The sequence below is a fragment of the Chelonia mydas genome, chromosome 26 (assembly GCF_015237465.2).
Source record: "Chelonia mydas isolate rCheMyd1 chromosome 26, rCheMyd1.pri.v2, whole genome shotgun sequence".
In the NCBI taxonomy this organism is placed as follows: Eukaryota; Metazoa; Chordata; order Testudines; family Cheloniidae; genus Chelonia; species Chelonia mydas.
The window spans coordinates 3,409,336-3,432,466 of NC_057859.1; the positions used below are offsets into that span (position 1 = coordinate 3,409,336).

General features: G+C 39.9%; 1 protein-coding gene across 8 annotated transcripts in view; it reads right to left on the minus strand.

Annotated features, from left to right (window-relative positions):
* Window positions 1–509: 509 nt before the first annotated feature.
* UNC5D (unc-5 netrin receptor D) overlaps window positions 510–23,131 on the minus strand; it is a 412,207-nt gene continuing 389,585 nt past the window's right edge. For all 8 annotated transcript variants that reach the window (XM_043536305.1, XM_043536308.1, XM_043536304.1 and 5 more), the window contains 3 exons: window positions 18,618–18,782; window positions 15,836–16,014; window positions 510–8,917 (listed from right to left, as the gene is read on the minus strand). In XM_043536305.1, coding sequence (XP_043392240.1) covers window positions 8,713–8,917; window positions 15,836–16,014; window positions 18,618–18,782 — 549 coding nt within the window. In that variant the 3' untranslated portion in view covers window positions 510–8,712. The remainder of the gene's footprint in view (window positions 8,918–15,835; window positions 16,015–18,617; window positions 18,783–23,131) is intronic.

Genomic DNA, 23,131 nt, shown 5'->3' on the forward strand with positions numbered 1-23,131 from the left:
CCCACTGTACTCCATTATCCCATCTAAACTCTAACAGATTCTGTCTGAGGCTCACTGTAAAACCACAAAAGTATTGGAGCTCTCCTACTGGAATGTCTTTCTTTATCTCACAAAATTAATGTGCCACTCGTAGAGTAATCTAAGATGTCAATAAAAGACTCTTTATTCATAAATAACTGATATGCAGTAATTTAGGTCTGTACAGTTATCTCAAAAGGCTATAGCCAGACAATTTTTGCAAACTCTACATAAAACATCCAAACTGTCCATTATTTTGTTTTTTCAATACAATATAACACAGCTGTTTGGCATTACCAAATATATATATATATGTATGTATATATATGTATATTTATGTACACAGATTGAAAAAAGACGCCAGTGCAGCCTTTTCCAAGGAGTCTTTCCCAAGTATTGACTGTACAACATTCAGAATTTATATTGATAGTACAAGGCACAGAAAGTGTGGTATGAAGCCAAGGCCATGCGGTCGCTTGTTGATCTTCTGGCTCATTTCCTCACTCCTTCAGTTTCATGTTAAAGAAAGCATTCAAACTTGGGCTCTTTTTTTTTCAGTACCAAACACACTTGAAAAGGTGGGAGGGGAGAGGGAGGAGACAGGACCAGTTGCTAATTTTCAGACCCTGTTCAATGCAGAAACGAAGGGGAGTAAGAGAGGAGTACCTTTAGAGTAGGGCTGGTTGAAATTTTTTGAATTTTGAGATCTTTATCAAAACTTCAGAAAAATTTGGGGAAATAATTACATTTTCATGAAATTCCTCTTTCCCCTCTCCACCCCCTTTTTGTTAGCTAAAGGGCTGGTCAAAGATTTCGAATTTTTGATAAATTTTCATTGTTCTTTCAAATGGACAGAAGGGAGGGGTGATTTCATGGACATTTTTGCAAATTCCCGCCATAACACTCCTTTTTCAACTTGCTCTACTTTGCACGAAACTTCTGATTTAAGCCCAGATACGACTGAGTGATATCAAACTTTACATCCCCAAAATTGATTAAATGTGTGTATTTCGCACTTCTGTATTTAGATGTAAACTGAGATGAATTTAACTCAGAGAAGGCAAAAAGCTGCTGTATCTCCCAAGTGACAAATCCCATGAGATCAGCCTTTCCCCATCCCAAAATATCTTCTAGGAGCATGCCATCTCCCCAGTGTAATTTGGGACAGAGGTAAATTCATCTTCCAGTCAAGAAGTGGGGTTAGTGATGCATCAAAGAATTTCATTGTAAGATTCAGTAAAACGTTTTTTTTTGAAAGTGGGATGTGTGTGTGCTGGGGGGGAATAAATCTTGGGTGACTTTTTTTTTTTTTTTTTAATTGCAAAATTTAGATAAATTGAAATTTTGGAAGTACCATTGAAGTAGTCTTTGCAGAAATTTTCAATTTTTTTTAACCATCTGTACAGCTAAAATTTCAAACTTTACTGGGGGGAAATAGGGAAATTAAAAAAACAAAACAAAACAGTTTTTGGTGAAGGTCAGAATTTGTCAGGATAGGTTTTTCTTCTTTGGGGCAGATCTTATTTGCATCTGCATCCAAACCCCCTTCAAATCAAAAACCTAACACCAGCCTTGGTGCACAGCCCCCGAAACTTCAGTTTTGTGCTGCATGTTTCCTTTTGGGATCAGGTGGTGGGATATACACACACACACACACACACACCCCGCAGGCAATGTGGGTTGACATCTTACTGTATCCACAAAGGACATTCCAGATCAGGGTCATCACACCAGAAGGCAGACAAACTAAGTAGCTGCTAACAAAACCACAGTTCTACACTAGGTGATTGTATAGTCTTGTTTGATTACGGTACACTACATGACAATTCCGGGGTGGCTTTCTAACCCACCCTATCTATCCCTTAGTTAAATTTTTCACAAGTGACTTTAGCTCTAGTTATCCTGTGACAGCAAGGCATGAAGGCTGCTAACCCTCAGATCCCGGCTCCCACAGACTCCCTTGTAAAGCACAAACCAGCTATTCAATACAACTGAACAGCATTTAAAAGCAGCTTTTGCAATAGCTTGAAAAGTACAATACAACCCTATCAACCCCCTAAACACACAAAACACAATCAGAATCTGTAGTATTTACCTCTAATACAAAAAATATACTGTCAAATGTCTAGAATTTATTTTAAAGAACAGTAAATAGGGAGACCACGTTTTTTCTTTCCATTGTGGCTCTTGACTATAACATCAGCTATGCTATGATTAATAATATCAAAGGACTCTTGAAGAGTTTGCCATAATCTTAAAAGTAGTATTTTGTTTCCTCTTGTTGGAAAGTAGATGTCACTCCTGTTCATACCAGTTTGGATAAGGTGAGAGTAGAGCTCGATTGTATATTAAAAAATAACTCCTGAATAGTTCTGCAAATAGGAGTGCTGAATCTGGTTTGCCACTACACGTATTAGAGTTGTTATACACCAAGAGGGTTAGGATTACAGTATTTGTTGGGGAATCCCTAAAGTTTTCACAAATTTTAGCATGATAAATGAATATCCATACAAAAATGCGTGCGTGCTCTTTGTCAGGTTGCTACTTCTCTATATTGAAAAGTTTTTCTCACTCCCTGAGCAATTATGTCACATGACCAAGTCTGCCCAATTACGGACCACGAATACTCCACATGAACAACCTTCATGGGGAAAATTTTTCAGCAAATACTAACAGGAAAAAAGAGTGAAAATTGTCAATGAATGACTAGCTCTACAACTATGCGAAAAGCGGAGAGTAAATTCCTTAGGGCTGTGTATATAGAGAGAAATCATTCAAATTAGGGACCTATTGGACTAGAAAGACGTGTGTTCAGATCTTTCCTGGTGGTTGTGGACTTTGAGATGAATTCCCAACTAATTACCATTCACACCATAATACAGTCCTTTGTTTCTGCGTGGGGAACGCAAACCGAAAAGAAAATTGGCAGCAAAAGCTCACAACTATTTTTATTTTCATGTTTCAACACCATTTTGTATCAAGGCTGTGCTTTTGGCAGTGGGAAAGCATTATCTGGAATTAAACAATTTACTGTATATTTCAAAGTGTTTCCTGTGGCATTGTCTTTCAAAGAGAAAAAGAAAGGAAGGGACTTTATTATATGATGTATAAAGCTTTTAATCCTCAGAGGCGACCTCTGCTTTAGTGATCAAAGCTTAGTATCGTCTCTCAGAATCTGCTGAAAGAAAACTGTGTACAGGCCACATAGAAGGATAATACCTGTTGTCAGAGATAAAAATAGTTCCTGTCTTTAAAGAAAACTGTGTGTCAATTCCTTTTCATCCCTTGGAAAAAACAATTTGGGGGGGGGGGGGGGGGATGGAGCACCATCCTATTTTTATGGGACTTCTTACACTGGTAAATGAAGTTTGCATTTACATCTACAGAGGCCTTCCTTTCCTTGTGGCTTAAAGGATTTTAATGTAAACTAGTAGGACTGCAAAAGCAATGTTGTAAAAATTTAACTTTATGATGCTGCAGTCTGGTGAAGCTGTGAAGTGCACCATTTTGGTCACATAATTGTAAATCATTTTAAAAGCACAACTATTAGTCTTAAATAAGCCACAGCACTGAATGATCTAGGGAAAAAGTGTTTAGTGGGAGGAAAACACATAAAGGCAGATACTGTACTCAAGCGTTGTAAATTGGACTTGACTTTTTCACCAGATCAGAATCTAGCCCACTAGAGAGAACTTTAAAGTTCTATACAGGATTAAGTCTCCATTTTTTGCTCCCCATAGTTCATTCTTCTTCTCAGAGCAGCCTGGTCTATAGATTAGAGGAGATGATTTAATTTGGGTTCTAATCCTGACTCAGACACTGATTTGTGTCCTTGGTCAAGTCATGAATGGCCAGATTTTCAAAAAGGCTTAGCACCAATCTCGGCATCTAAATAAAGTGTCCAAAGTGCTCAACACCAGAAACTCCCATGGGTCTCAACACATGCTATTTGCATATGAATTATATAGATGATGGTTCTATAGGAATACTGAACTACAATGTATCCTATATCGTCTTTCCATAAAAACAACCCTCTGACAAGAGCCAGCCTCCTGTTTTCTGTAGCATAAAGCACTTCACATGCATTATTTATGCTATGTAAGTAAAGATGCCGTTAATGAGCTGCTGGGTACTTCATTTATGTAACCAAATGGGAGCTGAGATTTTTTTTATCATTTTAAAAATCTGCTCCTTAACTTCAGTTTCTCCATCTCTAAAATGGGGGTAATACACACAAGAAGGGAGGAGACTTGAGGAAATTAGCATATGTCAGTAAAGCACTTTGAAGATGAAAAGTGTTTGCTCATAGATTCCAAGGCAAGAAGGGATTATTGTGATGATCTCATCTGACCCCCTATATAACCCAGGCTGTTGAACTTCCCCAAAATAATTTCTAGAGCAGATCTTTCAGGAAAAAAACCAATCTTGATTTTAAATATTATTCCACTGGTTAATTACTAAACGTTTAAAAAAACAAAAACCTATGCCTCATTTCCAGTCTGAATTTGTCTAGCTTCAACTTCCTGCCACTGGACTGTGTTGTACCTTTCTCTGCCAGATTGAAGAGCCCATTATTCAATATTTGTTCCCCATGTAGGTACATATAGACTCTAACCAAGTCACCTCTTAACCTAAATAGATAGACTCAAGGAGCTCAATCGCTGTATGGCATGTTTACTAATCCCTCCATCATTCTCATGGCTCTTCTCTGAACCTGCACCAATTTATCAACATCCTTCTTGAATGGTGGGCACCAGAACTGGACACGCTATTCCAAAGTGTGTTTACCTCTGTATTTGGCAGTGGTGCAATAACTTCTCTACTCCTCTTGACATCCCCCTGTTTATGTATCTAAGGATTACATTTGCTCTTTTGGCCACAATGTCATCTTGGGAGCTCATGTTCATCTGATTATCCACCACCCTCCTCTCCTACTTCAGAAAACTATCTGATAACATTAACACAAATGATCACAAGGAAAGAATCGCAGTAAAGCATCAGAAAGTATGTCTTCACTGCAGGGTGATTTGCACCCATATCTGGGTTTAGCCTAGTACAGGTAAGAGCAGCTATACTGCGAAAGTCACACACAATTTATTGTCCTGTCACTGCTGTTGCAAACAGCTGTGTTTCTTGCTTGACTCCTGGGGACATATCCCTTGGTGCTGCAGTGGGCTGAGCTGCTTGGATTTTTTTCCCCCAGTGAATTGTGGAGGAACTTGTCTAACCTGTGCATGTGATAGAATTGTTGGAAGGCACAGGAGGACACTCAGCACTCTAGGAAGTTAGCCTGAGTCCTTAATGAAAAGGGGGTTACAAGCCCGAGCAAAATCGGCATCTATGCTCTAATCTATACCCCTAGTTAGGCCAGCTAGCTTGTGTTTAAAGAACCACTAAGCTCAAGTGTGAAATGGTTTACTGGGTGAACAGGGAGGGAAGATAGGTCAGGCTTTTGCCTGATTGTTCTAACTCAGCAGAGAAGACATACCTGGACTGTTTTCTGGGGCTGTTCTTGGTTGTGTTCCAGTATTGCTGGGTAAACATCAGTCTAGAGGAGATGATTACTGGGACTCTCTTCTCTAAAACTCTTTGGTCTGGAAATGCTGAGATTTCCAGCACCTTCCTGCTTTTGAGTGATTTGGAAAAATACTGTCAGTGATGGCATTTCCATTCCTCGTAATGGACAAAACGATGGAAGTGGAGAGGGGCACAAAAATAAGTGACTATAATTTGCAAATATCAAAACGTGTTTTTTTGGGGGCGGGGGTGATTTTACGTATGGAGGAAAGAGGTCAGGAGAGATCATTTCATCAGAAGTGTCTCATTCTGTTGTGACTCTGACATGCTGCCAGATAGGGTCACATTAGAGATAAAGCTGGCCAGGAATCTGGTTACCACTTTAACCTCAACTCTGAGATCAGCAGTCAATTTTTTTCCTCATTCTGTGGCATTTCCATTTCCAGCTTCCTTGATGTTACAAGGGCATCAGAACCACTGTGCATTTAGAAAAGGTTGGCATTCTTAATTGAAATGACTCTCAAAAGACAAACAAGGAAATCTGGCAAAAATGAGTAAATAGGGTCGAAACCACACTAGACACAGTCTTTTAACTGAGGCAAGAGCCTGAGTTTCATGTATCTAAAAGATTGCAAGAAACTGACTTTCAGAGCTGTTCCTCTTCAGGTGCATAATCTAAAGCCCACTGAAATCAGTAGTGGCAAGACGATCATTGACCTCAATGGTCGTTGGATCAGGCTGTAGATTTTTGGTTTACACCCCAGCTCCCTTTAGTATGAAGACCTTCTCCAGAAGTGCTTTTGAATAACTCACAGTGCATGTTCTCGGAGTTCTCTCACTCCCAATAAGGGACCAACTTTTGCTAAACAGACTTCACAGGGCATTCAGTAACCTTATCCACATGATGAATGTCAGTAAGCAGGGTTCGGCTGCTCGGTGTGGCATTTCTTTTAGAAACAGCTGCAGTTCTATACAGCAAACCCTAAATTTTCTGAGAAAAGCTTTATACTCCAGATTCCCGGTAGCAGCTGCCTCTATCCCCTATATGCTTTGTGTGCATCAGACATATTTGTAAATCAACAAGGAAACATTCAGAACATTTGGAATGACAAATACATTACTGCATATAGAGAGAGACTTTAGGAATCTTTAGTTTGATTGCTTTTTCAAATTGGCTTAGGTTAGTTACCAAAATGTGTGAATGGCTAGAAGTCGAGAGAAAAGTTAACGGCTGGAAATATACTCTAGTATGTTTTGAAGAAAACTACAGTACATATTTCTTTTCTCTTGGTGTCATGGCTGAAACTTTTAATCCCTGACTCTTTGAATTTTGTGTCTAGTAACTTCAGTTCCTCCTCTTCTGTATTAAAGAGAGCGCCATGTGCTATGACAAGTGATAGGTTTGCTACTTTCTTGAGGAATAGGCTGGAATTTTGTTAGTTTTAAGCACATTTAAGAGCCACTGCTGCTTCCCATTGCCAAAAGAAAGGTATCTTAAAAAAAAAAACTCACTATGTTGCTTGAAATGAAATGCAAGAAATATTTCAGGCCCATGTCTCTCAGTGGGGTTGTCTAAGTATTTATTCTGGACTGCTGAGCAGGGGAAGCAAGGAAGGTTTGTACTGGAGATCAGTGAAAATGAACAGTTACTTGCTAAGTCACTGCTTGGAAGGGGGTTGTTAATTGTACAACCACAACTGCAATTTTATTTGAAGAAATGGCTTCAGATAATCATTAGGGTGCATGTTCTGTAAACTACTTTTTGGTTTGTCAGGCTGCTCCCAGCCCCCTCTCTAAAATCTGCCGGATTATAAAAAATTAATTTCTTGCATCTTCTTGAAACTGTTACAATAAAATGGGCTCCAATGACTGATACTCCTGAACTACACAGATTTGTGCCCACACCACCAATACTGATGATCTGTTTGCCATAATTGGCACTTGAGCTGATTTAAAACAGATGTCATGGGCAGATCTTGTTCTGCACCATGTCCATTAGAACACACATGAGAGAGACAGCCTTTTTGGTTTGTGTAACTTATTGTAGCTTATTTTTAAAAGATAGGGAACTTTCTCTGGTTTTCCACCGTTTTGTTGTTTGCATCAACATCACTAAACCAGATGAAACGCAGCAGAGCTCAGATTGTGAAACTCTGCCACAGTTCACAAAACCTTTAGGATGAAAGTGGGCCAATTTCTGGGTGTGCCCTTGGATTTATTGTTTCTGATTGCAGTTTTGATTATCAATGTTTGGCTTGGTTTCTATTTCCACCTGAAACCAGGCCAAAGTTACACTGCCTTGATTGACTGTCTAGGCTTAGCCCTGAAATTAGGAGCAATGCAAGAACGTACAAATTTGCTAAAACAGGTGTGGCTATTCCCAGTACTGCAGTTGGTTGTTATAAAAGTGCTGCTTTTTACTGCATTAAACTTGGAACAACTTCACAAAAAAGAGTTTGGGGGACTTTTTGCTATTAGAAGGACCAGGAAAATTCTACAGCAAATGTGTACGTTAATTACATGATCAAATTTTGAAGTGGATTGGCTGCTTGAGATCAGTTACATACATAAAACTGTATAGGTTCCAATTCCCAGGATGGCTGAATACCCTGGGTCTGATTTTTTTCTGGAGCCCTGCAATATATAGAGTTCACTTACACCAGTATAAAGCGAATGCACAGTGCTACCACATCAGCATGGTAGTATTTTATACCCTCTTAATTGTAAATTGACAAGGTGCAAGGCAATGGAGAATCAAGCCATGTGGTCAAATCTTGGAACCCAGAGATTCTAGTGGCTCTAAATATTCAATAACTTCTTGGTCATAGAGCATCCCCACTGCCTCCTTTTATTTTTCTCTGGGTTACATTACTGTTTCATGATATCTACAGCTTCCCCACCCTCTCAGCCCCTGGGAATCATAGAAAAGTAGACTTTATTTTCAATACTCTGACATGAGTTTTAATTCTGGGAGGATTGTGGAGTTGCAGAGATGATTGCATTTGCCTTGTTACTGTGCTGATTTACTCTGGGGTTTCTTCTGCTCCTCCAAATAAAAAACAGGTGGTAGAAATGAAGGTCTAATTCCCTGTATGCAATGTGCATAAAACCCTTCTTTCCTCCCTGCTAATGTCAAAGTCAAATCTGGCCATCGGTTCTTGGATGGAAAAGAGATGACTAAAGTCCGTTTTGCCTGCTGTAGCTGAAGTCGGTCTCCTCAATCGGAGTTTCTGTAATATTTGAGACTTTGGAGTGTGTCCGTCCTATCTCTTCCAGGGCACAGGCAAGAGAGTCAAGGTCACCATCATGCTGATGTCGGGCTTCCCACAGGTCCAGAATGACAGCAGATGGGCTGCTTTGTGTAGCAAAGTAAGAGAGATTCCTAAAAAAAAAAAAAAGAGGGGCAAGGTAAAACAAAAGGATTAGAAAGGAATTTATGCTGTTACTTCTGTGAATGTGAAACTGACCTTCTATCTATCATGTCTTGCTACAGATACATTTTTAGACAATGAAGTGAACTTCATGGACATTAAAGAATCTGGCAGCTGTCCCTCAAAATGCCAGTTTTCTTTACAATCTAGCTTTGTTTCTCTAAAACAATTTGAGACCCCCACCCCCAAAAATACAGGAGTTGAATAAGTGGGAGGGAGTAGTACCACAGGGAAATGCATTGCTGTGCCATGGGCTCAGTTTATCAGAGGAAGGATAAATGAAGAGGTGTGCATATAATAAGAATTTACCTATACTGCCTTGTCGAGTTGATTTGCTGCCTAAATTATGTAGCATTAGTGGCCATGGCAAACTTCATATATGTAATATATTTGTGTGTATACAATTGAGTGTCAAGAAATTGACTTCTTACTGATATCTGTGGTGATGAGTTATGGGTATCATTTGTTGGGCTGGGACTCTTCACTTGTACATTTTGATTTTCTTAAAAGATACATGCTCATGATTTATGGAACTTTGTTCTGCAAACTGGTTTTTAAATTTGTATTGTCCTAAGCCTCTGCCATGATACCTCAGTTTGACACATCCACTTGTATATTTGCTTTTCAGACAATTATCCGCGTATATCTATGGTGCTGACACACACACACAAAAAGATTAGGTACATGTATATGCGTAATATACACACAAGAGCAAGGAGAGGAAAGTGATTAAATCATAGAATAGAAATGAAATGTTACGGTTTGATAGACCTATTTATTTCTATAATGAAATGTCAAAACTGTAACTCAGATGCTTATTCCAAGTACTGCTGGATCATTTCAGTAGACTGCAATTTCATATGCTGCCTTTCCCACTGGATTTTTTCTAATGCGAATCCACTCATCTGATGAAACCGTCACGCATCTTCCCTAAAATTTAAAAGGCCCGCATCCCAATTATTACATACCATTGAACTCCCCTCCGCTATTGCGGACAACAAAGGAGCTTGGCCATCAGGAGGCAATCCTCTTAAGTAATTACCCATAGATCTTTATCACATAATTCCTGCCAAAATGTTATGACTAAATCTTCTGGTATTGGAGTTTAAATCAATATTTACTGATGAAAGCCTGCTGAAAAAAAATCTAACCTGATAATGAATCAACACCCACATCAGGTCATCTTTGCTCAGTTCCACCTGTGCATGTGAGAAAAGCCCTCGCTGTATCCTATAGCAGCTGAGGGAAGCATTTCCCTTGCTGAGATTATTTCAGTTTAAGTAACTGTACAGTTTGTCCTAACGACCCAACCCCTACTTGCAAACTAGAGTGGAGTTAATTTAAACTAACAAAGCACATCTGCACTTTTTATTTCTCTTACATTCAAAGGTGGAAATGGAACTTCCTATAATCCCCCTTCTCCAAACAAAGCACAGTATAGCTGAGTAATTTATCATTTTAGGCACAGCTAGAAAAACCTTTGCTCAAATGTTTGCCACCAAACACCTGGTGTTCCCTCTAACCTGTACCCATGTGCGCAACTTGCACAGAAGAAATGTTTTGCGCGCATGGCCTGTCAAAAATTAGAGGGAACATTGCACAGGGGTAGAAAAAGAACAGGCAAAACCCACTTCTTTTCACAGGTTTTTTTTTTTTTTTGCAGTATGTACAATGCTTTTTTAAATGGCAGAATGTTATACAGGAATAGTGAACTGTGTGTGTATAGACAGAGATGACTAATTCTACTTCACTATAGAGATTTTTTTATATTAAGTAACTTCTGTACATTGTCAGGTGTAGATTAATATCCATCTCAGAGTTAAAGCCAGATTGTTACTCATCTAGAATAATACCTGACTTGAATAGTTCCAGTGAAGTCACTATGCTACTTGCTGAGTAAGATACTAACTATTTTTATCCCCACAAAATTTCACAACTATATATTTAAAAAAAACAACTTTGTGTGTCTCTTTCTGACACCCCATCTTGGTATGATAGTCTCTCCTGCTCTCTTCCCCACCTTACTGCTACCAGAGAGTTTCCATTTAACCCTGGGTTCTGTGAGTCACTGCCTTTGAAAGATGGAAAGTCCGCATTTGTGTGTGTGTGAACGAGTGGCTGTACTTTAAAATTGCCAGATCACTGCCTGCAGACAAGTTGTTGTATAAAAGGCAGGTATACACGATGAATGTTAGCATCAGGGCTTTGATACACAATGTAGAGTTTCAGAGTAGCAGCTGTGTTAGTCTCTAAGGTGCCACAAGTACTCCTGTTCTTTTTGCGAATACAGACTAACAAATTTGAGCATAAGCTTTCGTGAGCTACAGCTCACTTCATCGGATGCATTCAGTAGGGAAAAAAAAGTTAGCAAAAATACCCTTGCAGTTAATGAGGGAAAGTAGTGTACAGTGACCTTGTTCATGCTTGTTGCTATGCTGGTGTGCCATTAGTGTATTGTAGACTGGAATAATAACTATGGCTCAGGTAAATGCTGTGTTCTGTCTGCTGCCAATGCTGGAATCACTCTTTCCAGTAGTAATAAAAATCATGCAAAAGAAATAACAAAGTGAAGCCCCATGTATTTGTTTGTTCCAAAAATATATCTCCATGTAAACTGCAGTGTGCTAGCCATTTCAAAGAGACAGACACCATTCTGGGATGTATTGGCAGGAGTGTTATAAGCAAGACCTGAGAAGCAACTCTTCTGCTCTACTCAAGCCTCAACTGGGGTATTGTGTCCAGTTGTGGGAGGATGTGGAGAAAATCCAGAGAAGAGTGACAAAAATGACTAAGGTCTAGAAAACATGACCTGTGAGGGAAGATTGAAAAAATTTGGTGCTCTTAACCCCTGAGGATAGGACAAGAAGCAATGGGCTTAAATTGCAGCAAGGGAGATTTAGCACTGGAATAAATTGCCCAGGGAGGTTGTGGAATCTCCATCATTGGATATTTTTAAGAGCAAAGGAGTGGTCTAGATAATACTTCCCTCTGCCATGAGGCAGGGGACTGGACTCGATGACCTCTCAAGGTCACTTCCTATGATTTATTGTGCATGGACTAGTTAAAAAAAACAAACAAACCAGAGGCAAACTGGAGTTGGAAAGACATGCCATTTCTCAGTAAGGTAGGGTCAGCTATTCCAGTTTGAGATCCTAACCTGCGCTCAAACTGGGAGCTCGGACGCTTCAAGTGATTGGCTGACATTAATAGAAAACTAGTTTGAAAACAGCAAAAATTTTCAATGGGAGCTTGTTTTATGGAGAAGCACTGTTGATTAAAACAGTGTGTTTCATTAGCAACCCCTGTGCTTTCAAATTCCCAATAACAGACACTGACCTCATACACTTCACAGAAGGACAACGACTGCTCCTAAGGGAAGATCATCTACCATGCTCTGCCAGTGCATCCTTATTTCCTCTAGCCTATTCTTCGGATGCTAATTTTAAATGAGTTTCCATCCCACCCCATGGATTATTATTCTAGTCTCAAAGTCAAATGAATATATGTAGATTTGTTTTTTATAGCACAGACTACCTGAGAGAAACTATCTAATAGTCTCTAATGAACAGGAAACAAATACTTTTTGAGGAGGCACTATACTTGTAATGTTTTCAATTCCCCCTTGGTACCATGAAAAATATTAATGTCTTCCATATTGCACTGGTTTCATTTAATGAAAGCCACTTATGTGCCCAAAAGCAAGTAATTGGAGAGACAAAAACTGCACTTGATTCAGTCTGGTTTTCATCTGAAAACCAGACTGAATCGACTCTCAGTGGTATCTAAAAAACTGCAGAGCAGCCTCTGGTCACGCACACACAGCTTGTTTCTGAATTTTCTCCAGAAGTGATGCCTGGCTTAGTTTAACATGAATCCTGCTTGTACAATATGTGACTATGGTGAATACAGCTCTGCAGTCCCTAAGAACCCAATGAATCATACTTTCTTCCTTCACTAAGTACATGATGGTTCAGTCTTATCTGGTTTCATGACTTTAGAAACCCGTGAAGAATAATCCAGTAAGGAGCTCAGTCTGACCTGACTTTGTTGGTGTTTTACTTAAGGCTAGATCCTACAAAGGATAAAGACTGGGTAATGTGAGAAAGCAGTGCACTGAGCCACTTGTAGGTTTGCCGCTGAGTGTGGTGCTTTAGTTAAGTATGAAGTACGAGAATGGAAGTTTCAGGCCTGAACGAAGGTTTTATTTCAGAGATACAGATCATAAAGTATGTTGTGCAAAGATACTTTCATTCTTTGTCTACTTACAATGTGTCTGTACAGCCCCTAGCACAATAAGATCTTGCTTGGAGCCTCTAGATGCTATCCTAATACAAACAATGAACAATACAAGTTGCCTTAGAAACTGGGATCAGGGGAAGAAGTCATGTGAGCCACCAATAGTCAGAAATACCTGTTAATCACTGCAAAAAGATACCAGGGAGGTCAAGAGTTTAGCGGACTTTACGTTTAAAAAAAAAATAGAAGGGCAATAAATCCTCATGCCATAAGAGAAACACTAACTGATGGAGGTTAGGAAGGAATTTTCCTCATGGGCAGGTTGTTCTATATTTGTCCATCATGAGGTTTATTGCACTGAAGCAGTTGGCAGTAGTAACTGTTGGGGAAAGCTACTAGAGTAAGTGAGTCACTGCTTTGGCCTAGGCTGGCAAGTCCTGTGCTGAGTGAGCAGCGTCTCCTAGTTCACACCACTTGCACTCACTGGAACACACAGCAGTGCCAGTGTAGACGTTTTCTCACCCTGTTGAAGGCTGGTTTGCGTTTCTCTGCACAAGTGTTCAGTGGCTACTCTGAATGGAAGGGTGAATTTGTTTTGCCAGTAAGACTACTTTATCACAATGATCTCAATCTGTGCAGCAGTGCTCCACTCATTAAATAGGTTAATTCTGCTGACTTCTCATTTTCTACTATGGCTAGACACCCAAGGTAACTAACTTAAAGCTCTCTGGGGCAGGGATCATCCTTTTGTTCCATGTTTGTATAGCACAAGGGAGTCGTGGTCCATATCTGGGGCTCCTATGGTAATACAAACAACATTAATAAGCTGGTTATCACAGTGTTCTTGATAAGTGGAAGAAAATATTGTCTAAAAGCCACAGCATTAACTGGTGTGTGTGTATCTACTCTCTCCTAGAAAGGTTAATGTCTTATAAAAACCCCAATGTATTAATTTCTTTGATTTCTCAATCTTTATTTACTCAACTGATCCTGACAAAATGCCTCTCTTCATTGTGACTCTACTAAAAAGTGACTCAAGCACCCATTGTGAATGAACCAGCACGTTCTCCAAGCCACTGTTTGTTTAATGGATAACTTGCATTTATAGCTGGCTGACTAGCTAAAAAAACCCATAAATATTAAATGGGCTAAGCACCCTGCACAAAAGAGGATGAACATGACACTCAGCCACAGTGGTCACTAATGCATTGACCCAAGTGTATTTCTGAAGCAAATGCAGGCATATAATACCATGTACACACTCTAAATCATCCCTTCCTTACAAAAAGAGGAGCTTGTTGCTTATGAGCTTTTACTGAGTACCAACTCTATGAGGAACAACCCACTGTTGGAGCAAGGGAGATGTCGAAAAGGTTTTATAAAAAAAAACCAAGCTGAGAAGTATTTTCCAAGTAGGAGCAGTTTAAATGAAAACCAGCTCTACGTATTGAAAATGGGAATGTGAGCTTCACCTAGATTGGGGGGCAAGGTGGGAATTAGCACAAGGACTACCCTGAATATCAGCTATACAGAGTGCTGCAAAGTTAGGTGAACTATTGGGTGGTTTAGATCTAAGATTTAGGCTTTATAAAAACAAATTCTGCAAAGACTTTCCACTAAAAAGTCAAGAGTTACCATACACTGTCAAGCATTTGTAGGCTAAAACACTCTTCATCAGATAAAGCCTATGCCCAGATAATTTTGTTAGTCTCTAAGGTGCCACAAGGACTAGACTTTATACAGTTATTTCCTGTTCCTAACTACGGGGAAGGTATATGCATGTATCTGAGCCCCCCCCCCACAACGTAGTACCTGATTCCTCACATGGATATAGTGAAGCAAAGAAAATAATCTCTCAAGTCCTCATTTGTAAAATGGGAGGCTAATAAGTGACTTACTAAGAGCATAGGTGGCAGAATTAGTAACTGAGCCCAGATTGCTGGAGTCCCACTCCAGGGTCTTAACCATCCTGCTTCTCACTAGCCTTCTTAAATTTTGCTTTTATTAGATCAATGTAAACAAGTTATTTGGTCATATTTAAATATTCTCCTGTACTATTTTCCTGAGAAGCAGAAAGTAAGACACTGACTTTTCCACTTGGACTAAACAAGCAAGCAGCATAAATTTTGATATTTCCCCACTCTAGTTCTCTCACGCTTAATAACGCTGTACTATTGGTAGGACAGATGGGGAAGTTTTTTAAACATACGTTTGTCAGGTTAAAAAAGCATCAGTTAATGTAATTTTTTCTTCACATTCCAATTCAAAATAGTCTGTGGAGAGAAGAGGCCAAACAATTTTTTCAGTGCGTGTCAAACCCTAGGGGACATATGATAGCCTATCTTTGTATCATACAGCAATGTAGAAATCTCTCTGCCTTCTGCAATTACCTATTTTGCTAAGCCACCATGTGTATGTGTTGGAGAAGACATTCCAGAACATAGATAACTTGAAAGTTCAGACTTCCTTAACATCATGCAGGATTGGCCCAAAACAGCAACTGTTTTCTCCTCCAGTTAAACTATAGTAATTCTTATTTGAATATCTTTTATAAACAGGAAAAAAAAATCACAGCAGCAGATTATTCCCATTGTGTATATAAATGTTCACCTTTCCAACTTGCCTTTCATTACCTGTTGATGCTGTTTTTCTGTGCTAACATCTGCCAGTCTTTGCCTTTAGCATTAGGTGTGTCAAATGTCGCACATATTCTCTGTCTAATGGAGTATGGGATTTTGAAGGCTTTTGGACCAGTTTGTGCAGGGAAGTTGCTGTCCTCACGTGCAAACAAAGTGATGGTTTCTCTCTCATTCTACACAAAAGATAAAAAACAAAACTGTTAATAGGTCAGTTGGTATCTAAGGTCCTTTTATAGTACACGTATGCTGCCTAGCACCCCTTTGAGGTACATCATTGCTATTATCCCATTTTATAGATTGTAGTCCACCTCTGACATCATTATCCAATTTGTTTTGATTGCAGGTTGCATTATCACTAGTGGTGATATTTGGTTTGGAGGCAGAGAGAGCCCAGCTTGATCTGGAGATCGAGTTGATGCTGTCAGCACTACAAAGTGGCACCAGACCCTGACAGAACAACAGATGCAAAACCTGCATATGTAAGTCCACTGCTACAGTGACCAACCCTGCCCCTCACATGTGGTATACCTCATCCAGTGCAATGATTGCCCCAATACCAATTATGTGGGTGAAATCAGACAATCACTATGCTCTCACCCATGAGTGAATGCTTTTCATAAAGTGATCACTCTATATCTGACCTACCAGTCCTCATAGGAAACCTGCGAACTTAAATTCATTTCTGTGCTAGACACCAAAAATGATGGATTGAGCAGACACACTCTGGCTTAGTACAACAATCTGTAACCCACTAATCTCCTCTTTGTCCTATGACAGCAGAGGTGTTAACAGGCCACTCTACCTTGAATGGTCTCTTGCTAACTAAACAGTCTGTTCCAACTTACATTTTCTTGTGATGCTGGGAGTTTCTTTCCCAGAACTAAAGAAGAGCTCTGTGTGGCTCAGAAGTCAGTTCAATAAAAGATATTACCTCGTCTCTCTAATATCCTGGGCCTGACACAGCTACAACTATACTGCATACTATAAAGTCTGTTATTTCCAGATCATATTGCCTCTGTTTTACAAATGCAAATACAACTATACTAGTTTTTCTGACTTAATTCACATTTCAACAGGGTGTCCTCTTCCCTCTGCCATCTTCATCTCTTTTCAGTTTGAGACTTTAAACTGTACAGGTCAGGGACTGTCTGGTTTTGTAGACATCTGAATTGAGGCCCTACTGGATGCTACTGACGTATAAATACTATATGAAGATACTAGTAACATCACTATAATTTAATATTTATGATACATCCTAGAAAGCATCCATGCAAAGTAATAGGAATGCTGTAGATACATTACTGTTCTTCTGCATGTTTAATTTAAACAATCAGAAAAGGTGGATTTTCATACCCTGCGCTTCTGAGATAAGCCACTGCTGTGGGAATTGTAAAGCAATGAGAAGTTCAAGTATTCAGTTCCCCCCCCAGTCAAGTTAGCCTCATCCTTCCATCACTTTTGCCATATTTAGAATATTCTCTATCTCCAAGTTTTCTTAGTCTAACATGTACCTGGGGTTTATGGACAGCTAGTCCTCCTCAAAAAACCCACCACTGCAACATTTAACTGAGGAAAAATAGATGACAGACATCTGCAAGAAGTTATGGCAAATAAGTAGTGTTAAATAATTGATCTGAAATTAGGGCAATCACAATACTGTTGGACTGAGTCATGTGGGGGAAACAGACGCAAGAAAAATCCCCAATAGCATACAAGGGAGATACGAAAAAATTACTCCTATTTATTATCTGTGTGCTCCATTATGCTAGATGCTGTACAGACACAGTCCAGTGGCCTGAAGAGCTTACAATGTAAATTGACATGACAGAAAATGCCTCCATTATCCCTATTTTATAGGTGGGAAACTGAGGGTACAAAGAGATTAAGTGACTTTCCCATGCAAGGAGCCAGGAACTGAACTCAGCGTCCCACTTCAATGCATTAGCCACAAGGGCTTCACCACAATGTGTAAATTGTTGCTCTGTACTTGTAAGAAACCACTATTCTCATATCCTTGAAAGTTTCAACATTCTCTGTCTAATATTGATAACCTCTTCCACAATTCATATTCCTTCTCTGAAATCCAGCACTAAGACTATGTATTATACATATCACAAGGCTTCAGAGGAGAAGCCTGATTATTCAGGACAGGTCCTTTCCAATGCTGATCACAAACTCACTCTTGCTGAACATTAATGCAAATCGAGACCCAGCATCTATCAGGGGTTTTTAAAAAATACCTGTTAGCCCTGAACATGATGATCTGTAAGACTTTGAATGCCCAAAATAAAAATCCAGCACTGAATCCAGAAACTGAGTTAACATGATAAAGCCACAATCCTGCAACAGCTAACTTCATCTAGAGGGGGAGGAAAGGACAGCCTTGTGGCTAAAACACTTAAATCTGTCATTGCGTTCATCTGCACAACACAATGTGCCTTACCTCTTCCCCTTTGAACACCTACTTACTTCAGGCCAATCTATCATTGGCACAGTAAACTATCGTTGTGTGGTATTATTACTTATTGTTGACCACCTCAGTTCAATGACTGGTGTGGGTGTGTAAATAAACCAAGTTACTTTTATAATATACCCAAACTCTGCATCAAAGACCTCTCCTTCACTGGGAAGCTGAGCTGAAAGCAGCAGCTCTCCAGAGGGGAAATGCTGGCTACAGATATAAAGGCAACACTATTTTACATGGGGTAAACTGAGGCAGGGTTGTCTCCAATGTTACACAGCAACTTAGTGACAGAACTAGATGAAGAAAAGTTACCTCTAGAATAGATGTCTGGATCTGTAGGATCTGCTCATGGCCCTTGACTTGCCGAACACAGATCTTGCAGGACAGGTGTGTGGTTGCGGGAGTGTAACGCTCCAGTGAAAAGGCACAGTGCAGTGGCTGCTGGTTACTGCACCACACACGAGAGAAAGGAACTTCCTGTGAAAGAAATACATCCCAAAGGAGAGAGAAGCTGTGACAACTGCAAAGCAGGAGACAAATAATAATTATATACACGATTTTGCTGGAATTGCTTTTGTAATAATGTCCCTGTGAATGTCGAGTAACAAAACTAATTAATGTCAATTCCAATTGAAAACTGCAATGTTAAAATTACTGCAAGCTTAAATTTCACTCAGCGACATGGATGACGAGAGAGAATTAAACTCCTCTGAGTGAAATACATTTATTACCCCCATCAGACTCCAGAATTCCAAATTCTTGCCACACCCTGGAGCTCTCTGGTTTTCACAATAAGCATTATAGAATCCTTGAAACTGGAGATGGAAAAGACCCCTCCCTTAGGTCAACCAGTCTTGCAGGATCAATCCGCACAGCACATTTTCCAGTGCCACCTTTAGTCCAATTTTAAATCTGAGTGATGGGGCTTCAGCCACTTCTCTTGAGAGACTTATATACAGCACATTACACCTCACAGTTAGGGAAATGTCTCCTGCATTCAACCTGTTTTCCTTTCTACTTTAGCCTATCTTGTTTTTTTCTTTTTGGACCATCTCACACTGCTCCTTTTTCAGAATTAATACCATCTATGAACAACACAGCCATTACTGTAATGGGTCAGTATAAAACTTCAGGTATTCCTGGCTACCCTGATTTCCTAGGACAATGAGGGTCTGGATATGCGCAGGAGAGCACATGCCCAATAGGAGCAATTAGAACTTTAGTGTTGTGAAAGGGATCCAAAGAAAACTATTACCCCACTCAGGGAAAGTTATTACAGGAGTCTTATATCCTTGCCTTGCAATCATCTAAACAGGGAAAAAGAAAAGGACTACTTGTGGCACCTTAGAGACTAACCAATTTATTTGAGCATAAGCTTTCGTGAGCTACAGCTCAGCTCACGAAAGCTTATGCTCAAATAAATTGGTTAGTCTCTAAGGTGCCACAAGTACTCCTTTTCTTTTTGCGAATACAGACTAACACGGCTGTTACTCTAAACAGGGAAAGTAATTCAAACAGTCCATTAATTTAAAAATATTTTAAAGTCACAACAAATTTACAAACTAGAAAGTATGCGTGTGTGTGTGTGGGGGGGGGGGGGGGGGAATAAGCATTAAATGGCTCAGATGAGGCATTATCTTAACATAAAGGAAGAGAATTGGGTTTCAAAGGCAGATTTAAATGTATTATTTTGCACCAGTGTTGGTTACCCTGCCAGTGTTCTCTTTAAATTTTAGCTCCGTAAATACTGAAAGAAAGACTTGATTTAAGAAGTGTGCGGAGCTGGCCACTGAAAGAAAGAACAGAAATCAGATTTAATTTGGTCATACTTAATATTATGGTTCCATTTGTAAAGCATTAATAAATTAATTGATGCTAAAGCATATTATAGACATGAGTGTGTTTTAAATGGCTATACTCATAGATATGATGGTCAGAAGGGACCATTATGATCATCTAGTCTGACCTCCTGCACAATGCAGGCCAGAGAATCTCACCCACCACTCCTGCAATTAACTTCTCACTTATGTCTGAGCTATTGAAGTTCTCAAATCATGGTTTAAAGACTTCAAGGTTCAGAGAATCCTCCAGCAAGTGACCTGTGCCCCATGCTACAGAGGAAGGTGGAAAACCCCAGGGCCTCTTCCAATCTGCCCTGGAGGAAAATTCCTTCCTGACCCCTGAGCATGTGGGCAAGATTCACCAGCCAGATACCCAGGAAAGAATTCTCTGTAGTAAGTCAGATCACAGGCCATTGGGCCTATTTACCATGAATACCTAAAGATCAATTAATTGCCAAAATCATGCTATACCATCGTACCATCTCCTCTATAAACTTATCGAGTTTAATCTTGAAGCCAGATAGGTCTTTTGCCCCCACTGCTTCCCTTGGAAGGCTATTCCAGAACTTCACTCCTCTGATGGTTAGAAACTTTCGTCTAATTTCAAGTCTAAACTTCCCGATGGCCAGTTTATATCCATTTGTTCTTGTGTCCACATTGGTAGTGAGCTTAAATAATTCCTCTCCCTCTCTGGTGTTTATCCCTCTGATGTATTTGTAGAGAGCAATCATATCTCCCCTCAGCCTTCTTTCAGTTAGGCTAAACAAACCAAGCTCCTTGAGTCTCCTTTCAGAAGACAGGTTTTCCATCCTACCATAGGCTTTGCACCTCCTGCCATTACAAAGACAAAAAGCAACACAATCAGCTCACCTCCTTCTCCCTAATACACAAAGAGGGATCTCACATCAGTAGAAGATGTTATAGATGACTATAAGCAACCATTTAGCTGCTGGACTCTAATCAAGTGTTTATAATTTAATCCTCATGTATTAACCCTCTTACAAGCTAATTATAAATTGAACCTTAAAGTGTGACCTTTAATATTTCATTTCAGTGGAAAACACATGAACTACTCTTCCTTACCTCCCTTCTGTACACCAGTTCTATCCAAGAGGAGCCCCTTTTTCATCAGTAGATAAGACTCGGTGCACGCACAGAAACCTATATCCCTATGAAACTAATTATATGATGATACTTTGTACATCTACCGCCCGCTTCCATTGGAGACATCAATTCACTTTCCAAACAAAAATATCATTGCGCCTTTCTGAAGGCTAATACAGATTAGAGATAATTTTACTCACCCCTGAAATGCAGCTAACTCTGCATCTTCTCAAGACTGTCAGGGTTTACACAAAATGATGCACTAAGTAGTAATTAGAAGAGCTATCTTAGCTCCTGAGTCCGTAGCAGTAGCAAGATACCAATGGTGATAAAGAAAACATTAAAAAAATATTAAAAATGGAGCAACTGTAATTAGATTTTTTTCCAGAGTAATCATCTTTGCTTTCATTTGGAGTGGAGAGGGACTCATGTGGGAACTCACTGAGCTGAGAAGAATTATGTGAAAAGTAATACAAGAGGACAAAGTATTGTGAAGTTATGAGTGTTGTGGAAACATTTTTAGTTTGATTCCCCATTATAATTAGGCTCCTAGCAGATGGAGAGAATGTAAATCATCTCCTATCAGGAGACAGGCTCTGGATCCTCCAAGACACAGAAGGTGCTGGGAAAAACAGCTGCTTTTTACTTAAGGAAGGTGGCTGTCTGGCTTCATACCTTGTTGGTCTGAGCTTTATCCTGATCTGACACTCACCGTCTAGAGGGGTTTCCCTATCATTTGTGAAAGTGGTGGGAGGGAGCCCCAGCTTTAAGTGTCTGCTTCTGTGGGATAGCTAACATGACCAAATGCAGCTGGTATATTACAGGAAAACACTCCCCCTGATACTGTTGGATCTTTTGGGGGATTAACCTCTACTGCTTTTCCTTTTGATTCACAATTTGTAAAAAGCATCCTACCACAGGTTTTGCGCCTCCATTGCAAAGACAAAAAGCAACACAATCAGCTCACCTCCTTCTCCCTAATACAGAGAGAGGGATCTAACAGTGTGCTTGCTGGGCACGACTCTGGCAGTGCACCATGGGGTGACACTTTATGATGACACATTGCCATGGCATTCGGTTACTTGATAGAAAGATTTTCTAAACTGGAAACCCGGATACGGGTTCCTCCTTCCTCTGAATTTCAAGTGGGCGGAACTGAGAGCCCATATACATACTGCCCCGCCTCTATATTTTCTGATTTAGGTTCAACATCCTGTTTTCCAGGCAGTTGTGCAGGTGACTGTTGCAAAACACAAGTTAAAGCAGCCACAGTCTAGGCAAACCTGGTGGTCTTAGGGCATCACAAAAGCTACCATAAGGGAGATGGGGCACAGCTTTCAGCACTCCCAGACCATGCTGCATTGGGATCTCATCATTAGGCAGGAATCGGGTGCCTTTTTTGCCGGACAGGAGCCTGCTCTGTCTGGGTGCTAAGTATGACATGGACATGCGCCTTATCTCACTCCCACTTCCAAGCCTCTTGCATACTGCCCACTCTGCGAGGAACAAAATCCCTGTCTGCTTATGAAGCCACCACTGGGTCATCATTCAAATCCCTTCCAACTTTGCCACGTGCTCTCCAAGAACTGAATTATTTCTCTCTCTCTCTCACACACACACACAATTGAATGGAACAATCAAGATGCACACACCAAACCCAATTATCTGCAAGTTAGGAACATGGGAATTGCCAGTCTGGATCTGCCCTAGGTCCATCTATCCAGTGCTACATTTAGCTCCTGAGTCAGTAGCAAGATACCAATGGTGATAAAGAAAACATTAAAAAAATATTAAAAATGGAGCAACTGTAATGAGATTTTTCCAGAGTAATCATCTTAGCTTTCATTTGGAGCACTAAATGTAGCATTTATAGACTTACTT